The following is a 6,454-nucleotide window of genomic DNA, read 5'->3' on the forward strand; positions in this document are numbered from 1 at the left end:
CGGACAACGAAACACAAATAAGGGAATATATGGATGGATAGTGTCGGCGCGGGGATATGTACAGAACGAGCGTGGGGGTAATATATATGGGATACGAAGACGCGGGGCGCAAGAATATCAAAGCATTATGAATAAATGGCAGAGGAAATGGAGGCAGGGCGCGGCGGGAAGAAGGGACAGCGAAGCGGGAGAGGGAGAGGATGTGTATGGAGCGTGCGCGGCTGCTGCTGCGGGGGATGGAGCGGGAGGGGGGTCTAGAAGAGGGACGAGACGAGGGCAAGGACGAGGGCGGAGGAGGCGAGCAGCGAGCGGGGCTGGACGAGCACGCGGTTGGCGGGGCTTCGGGGGTGTCCGAAGAGGGTGGGGGGCTGATGAAGAGAGCAGGGTAAGCAAGACAGGCGTCGAGGAAGGGAAGGGAAGGGAAGACGTACGCCGGTGACGACGGGGTTGCGTTGGGTCTGGAAGACGATGCCCTGGGGCTGGCCGGGCGCGCCGGGCTGGCCGGGGACGCTGGGCACGGGGCTGTTGGGGCTGCCCAGAGGGCGGCCGAGGGCCGGGACGCCGGGCGGCAAGGGGCGGAAGGCGGGGACGATGAAGTTGGCGGAGACGGCGGAGAAGTCCTGCTTGAAGGCGGCCAGGGTGTCGGTGTCGTTCGACAACCTTTCTCACATCCCCATCGCCCGCGTCAGCTTCTCTGCTGGCATAGAGGGGGGGGGGGGGGACAAAGAGCTTACCGGTAGTCGCGCAGGTCCGGCTTCCCCCCGTCCATCTCCAGCTTCACATGCTCGAAATGCATGTGCAGCTTCAGCCGCGGGAAGCTCTGCACGATCGCCGGGGACGTGATGCAGTCCTGCCACCAGGCGCGCTGGAGGTCGACGATCGACTTGGCCGTCGACGCCTGGGCGTTGACGGCGTCCACATGGAACGCGGCGCCCGACTCTGCAATCTGTGTATACACACCTTTGTCTCAGGGCTACAGGGCTTCTGGAAGGCGGAGGGGGGGGGGGGGGGGGGGGGAGAGGGACAGACCATGCAGGCTTTGCCCGGCCTGTTGCAGTACATGTCGTACCAGTTAAACGTCGACGTCGGCGACGTCCCGTTCATCACCGAGCCGCAGTATCCGCTCGGTTGGGGCACGTTGACGTTCTGGAAGTTGGGGCCCTTGTAGTCTGGACACAGGCCGGCAGAATGGGGAGGGGGGAGAGGGGAGATGAGCAGGCGGGGAGTGGCAGAGCGAAAGGGAGGTACGGACAGGTGGACAAGCCGATCCAGTCGACCTGGTCGTCGCCGGGATAGTAGGGCGTGAAAGGGTCGTCGGTGGGCCCGACTTTGCCGTCATGATCGGTGTCGAGGAGGGCGAGGTCTTCGGGGGAGAGTGCGGCGGAGGACTGGCCGTAGGGGTACGACTGAGGGGTGTTAGGGGCCCAGACGACGGCGGTGGCGGGGGCGGCGGTCTTGACGGCGAGCCACATGCGGCGCCAGAGGGCCAGGAACTTGGTCGGCTGGAAGCCGTACGGGTTCCAGGTGCCCTGCATCTCCGGCGCAAACCGCAGGAACACCGTCCGGTTCATCACCTGCGTGTACCCCTGTAACTGGGTCCCCAAAAGCTTCAGGTCGTCGTCCGTCACCGTGTCCAGGCCGGTCGGATACACCGTCAGAAACACCGCCGCGTCCGTCTGCGTCTGCTCAATCAGGTACTCCGGCGCCGGGCCCCCCGCGCCCGTGGTGTACTGCGGACCACCTCAGAAGCGGTCAGCTCGGAGTGGCGGGCTGTATTCGGGAAGATGGGGGAAGAGTGGGGAATCGGGTTGGAGGACGAACGTTGTATGGAGGCAGCGGGATGAGCTGGGCGATCTGGAAGACGGAGGTGTTGAAGCCGAGCCGCTGGTTGATCATGGCGGGGGTGTCGGAGAAGCCGTGGGCGGTGTCGGGCCAGACGCCGAAGTAGACGCCGTCGTGCTCGTTGAGCGCCCTGGGAATCGGGCCGGGTGCCGGCGGGGCGGGTGCGGGTGGGTCTTGTGCGTCTGCCAGGCCGGTGGTCAGGACCATCAGCCCGAGCACCATCCTTGTCGCCCTCGTCCGCCACCCCCTCGGCCGTGCTCGTGCTGGGTCCATCGTGCTGATGCTCGTCTCCGCTGATTAGTTATTGAATATTTAAATATTGTGCTGGTCTTTGGGATGGCTGGGGGCTGGTTTTGGATGGCAGGGGGAAGGCACTGCCTTGGGCCCGCAACGATAATATATGGCTGGAAAATAAGCTTTGGGGAGAGTGTGTGTGTGTGTGGGTGGCGGGAGAGTGACGGGGTGGATGGGAAGATATCTGTCTGCAATATGAAATTCGGACAGCCGATTGCAGGATCTTCAGCCGATGGATTTGATTTGGATACTGCTTAAAAAGGCGAGTTGGCTGAGGCTCTTTCCAGGGGGGACAACGCTTCCCAGCAGGCGCCGCTCGAGAGGGAGCGAGCAGCACACGCCGCGCTGTCCGAGGCTGGCTGAGCTGAGGCGGATGGCGAGTAGCGAAGTAGACAACCCCGAAGCAGGAAAGCTTGTGGGTCGACACTCGGCTGTGGCTGTGGCTCTCCTGTCGCTGCGATCACTCCACAACCATCTGGCTTCCCAACACACACACACTGCACTCCACCCCCTTGCTCAATCGCCAAAGAACATTACTTACATATTTACTGGCTCAAGTTGGGTGTCCCTGGCGCGCCGAGCTGGGCCCAAATCTGGCCGCCCAAGCGAAATCATCCGCCAGACACAAACATAGCCACAAGAAATACCGTCCATCTGTTCTTCCTCTTTCAGCAGCCAGGCTCATCAACATCGTTCCCAACTCAATCAGCCTGAGAATCATTCCCAGTCTTCTCACAGCAAGCTCTTAGATACTGCTGAAAATGTACATAAAGGATCCTCTGAAGAGAGACCAGGCAGCACTAATTCAGGAGTACTGCAGCTCAAATCAATTGATCCCTGGCAATTGTAGCCAGTTCAATAATCATGGTGTTCAAAGTTGGTTTGCATAATTTTATGCATGCATAAATCATAAAATCATAAAAATATTTTGGTGAGGAAATTTTGTATTACATCATCAGACAGTCATATCCCCTGCAAAAAAAAAATAATATGATTTTATGATTTATGCATGCATAGAATTATGCCAACCAACTTTGAACACCATAAATAAATATCTCAACCCTGCTAGATTTCCTAACTTAGCTAAGTCCCTCCTCCTTGGGGGAGCACAGCGACCTCCAAAGGAGGGACTTACAGGCTATGTCGCCCCCCCCCCCCCAGCCTGTGAGGATTAAGCAAATGGCTGGGGAGAATTTTAAAACTCAACCTACTCATGCTTTTCTGAACATTTTGCTTCCTTGTTTTGATTTAAATGATGGCATCACTCGTGTGCATCTGCTCACCTTGACCGCTTCCCTTCAGCTCTCAAGGTTGGGTCACAATGCTGCATTGAAGTTTTGTGCACATCTGAAACATGTGTTATGGCATCTGCCTGTAGTCCAGCGTCTTCCATGCATCGGCACTGCATCAAACAATACACACATACCATGGTGTTTGAGTCTGTTATTATGGTGCAAGCTTCTGATTTCACCAGCTGTATTCTATGCAGTTGATGTTGAGTGTCAGATGTGGTGGATGATACAGACTGAACATGAAAAAGCCAAATGTTGCTTGCAATCAAAAAGAGTCAGCTGGGAGAACCTGCTGAGCGTTTCCAACATCATGAAGCGCACGGCTTGATTCTCCCAGATAAACCGCTTCTTTTGGTGGGCAACTTGGTAACTGCCAAGGGCGTGAGGGTAGCTGTAGAGAGCTTCAAAAAAAAAGCCACTTTTTCCTAATCCTCATACGCAAGCCAAGTGACTTAGCGCATAAGTCCCTCCTTCGGAGGGTCCCTGCGGGGCAGTGTCCCCCCTCCACATAGAGAGGGACTTAGTTAAGTTAGCTAGATTTCTAGCTCTCTCTCTCAGCCAATTTTATATCATTTAAGACACACAGTTCCTATTTATGTTCAGTCTAGACTTGTAGTCCTAGAAACCAGTGAATTCTTTTATTCTGGACATGTATGTAGATTCTAAAATAGCATCCTGCAGCTGATCAGATGTGCAGTTTCTCAGCTGCATCTGACCTGTCACAAGTTTGACATCACTGGCAATCAATTATTGGGGCAGAGTTTTATTGTCTCATTGCCACCATCAAGCTGCATTGAGAGAAGGAAGCCCCTTGACTCCTCAATAGGGCCCAGGGGGGCTCACATTTGAAGGTTTTCCCCAATACAGACATTTCAAATCAGCAGAGCAGTTGAGCTCTTCACTTACAGGACCCAGCCAATTTGGCTGGGAGTTAAGTGATTTCCAAAACCCACAAGCACTAGGTCACCAGGAAAAATATACAGGTGAAATCAGCCTAAGTTGCCCACCAGTGGCACAGCTAGGCACACATGGACAACCCACTGTAGGAAAAAAAGGGGCCATTGCAGCTTAGTTGTGGTAGCACCTGCCATGAGCAGTGGTGGGGGCTCCACAGCACAGGCTTCCATGTACATGTCACAGACAGCACTCTCAAGGTTTGAGAGCCTGATCCTGATTCCGGATCATTTCTTCCACTACAATGGTCTAGTCTTGGGAGAGAAAGAGGAAGTCTGGGATTCAGGTTTTCAGGGGTTCAGGATTCAGTGGAAGAAAGTGGTACCATCCCAAAAGTGTCCACACCACTCCTCCGCAAGATTATCCCAGAGAAAGTTGGGTGATTTGGAGAACTCCGCTCTGCAGCTCTGCCAACGTTGTAGGGCTCCAAGAGGGGTAAACAAAGTGAAGCAGGTAAAATAATAAAGCTCCGCATAATAAGGCTCCGCTGCATAAAGATGATAATTCCGCCACGGGGCTCCGCAAAGACGCAAGAAAACAGCCGCAAAGCAAGCACAAGACTTCCGCAAAGCACAACTGTAACAAATAAAGCAAGTCTGAAACATACACAGAGTAAAAGAAGCACAACAGTTTGCAAAGTAAAGTAAAAACTGCAAAAGAGAATCTGTGGGCAGTATGAGGCAGAATCCTTTCTCTCCCACTGTAGTTTTCTAGAGAAAAGAAAGAGAACTAAAAGATATCCTCCGCCCGCCTCCAACGCACACCATCTGCCAACTCTGTTCTCACACGTACACTTGTCATCCGCCAAGCGCTATACACACACACACACATCATCTGCCAAGCTCCTCTCTCACGCTAACTCCTGTTGTCTCCGCCACTTGCCTTTGCCTGCCGTCAAACTCCTCTCTTGAGTCTAGCTTCCACACCCCTGTCTAGCCTATGATGTCAGGATCCCACACGCCGCCTCTGCCCACTGACGTAGCCCGCTTTGGCTGCCACGGCTTCCCCCAATAACCGCCTCAGCTAGCTAGTCCCCGCTGGCCTGCTCAGTTGATTTCCAGCTCTGCTGTTGAGCTATGCGCGCCACCACCTTCAGTTATGCGCTCTGCTCCGCTCCGTTCTGCATAGTCTGCCCTCCGCACTGTCTGCCCTCCACACCACCTGCCCTCTGCACCTTCCACACTCCGCACTGATTGATCCGTGGACAATTTGACACGTGTGCCAGAATTGATCACCACACCATAACTGTTGGAATATATGCCTCAAGCCTCATTTGAGTGGGTGGTATAAGAGCAGCTCTAATGAATGTAGAAGGTTGTGGGTTCAAATCCCACAACACACAATTCTTTTCACCTGAGTAATTTCAACAATAACAGCACCAGAGAAGGATCAAAGTAGCAGCCATTGTTACTTGATGTCTAGTGAAAATTCATTTTTACTGGTGGTGCAGCATAAGCAAACCAGCAGCACTCACCCACAAATGTGAACTGTCCTGATCATTTCCTCCACATCCTCTCACCATTCCAATAAAAGGTCTGAGATTCTTACAAATCCCAACTGTTGATGTGAAAGTCTGGATGGCACAATTGCATATCTTTCATTTTATTTGCAAAAGTGGAACATCCTATTAATAACAACTGACAGCAGAATTTGTGAAAGAAAGAAGCTTGATCAGAAACAGATTAATTTACTGCCATACTTTCCATCACTCATGCTGGATCCCATAAGGCCATGATCACAGTACAAACCCCAGTCTGCCATGTTGAAATGAAATGATACCCAGCCTTTATCTCTTGATCATCAGAAACTTGGCCATATCTTTTTGCACAATGTTAGGACTGGCTTAAAGATGAAACAGTCCAAGCTTAAAAAAGCCCATTTCCCTGGACCCCACCCAGAGGGCTCTCTGTGAGAGAGGCCAATGAATGATTTCTGCAGGCTTAAAAGCCAAAGGAAGCATTTTCAACCCCCCACAACACACAACACCCATTTAACAATCAACAACACCTGTACACATAAACCAAATACATACAAGTAGTACACGGCTTTTTTGGCTGTTTTCAACGGTGGGC

The 6,454-nt window shown here is 53.1% G+C and overlaps 1 protein-coding gene across 1 annotated transcript; it reads right to left on the reverse strand.

Annotated features, from left to right (window-relative positions):
- Positions 1-254: 254 nt before the first annotated feature.
- PtA15_6A538 (uncharacterized protein) lies at positions 255-2,115 on the reverse strand (the record flags this gene model as incomplete). Its single annotated transcript, XM_053170254.1, has 6 exons — positions 255-368; positions 432-660; positions 735-946; positions 1,030-1,169; positions 1,253-1,730; positions 1,822-2,115. The coding sequence occupies 6 exons, from the start codon at positions 2,113-2,115 to the stop codon at positions 255-257; spliced, it is 1,467 nt and encodes a 488-aa protein (XP_053021464.1).
- Positions 2,116-6,454: the final 4,339 nt, after the last annotated feature.

This window comes from Puccinia triticina, chromosome 6A (genome assembly GCF_026914185.1).
Source record: "Puccinia triticina chromosome 6A, complete sequence".
NCBI classification, from domain to species: Eukaryota; Fungi; Basidiomycota; class Pucciniomycetes; order Pucciniales; family Pucciniaceae; genus Puccinia; species Puccinia triticina.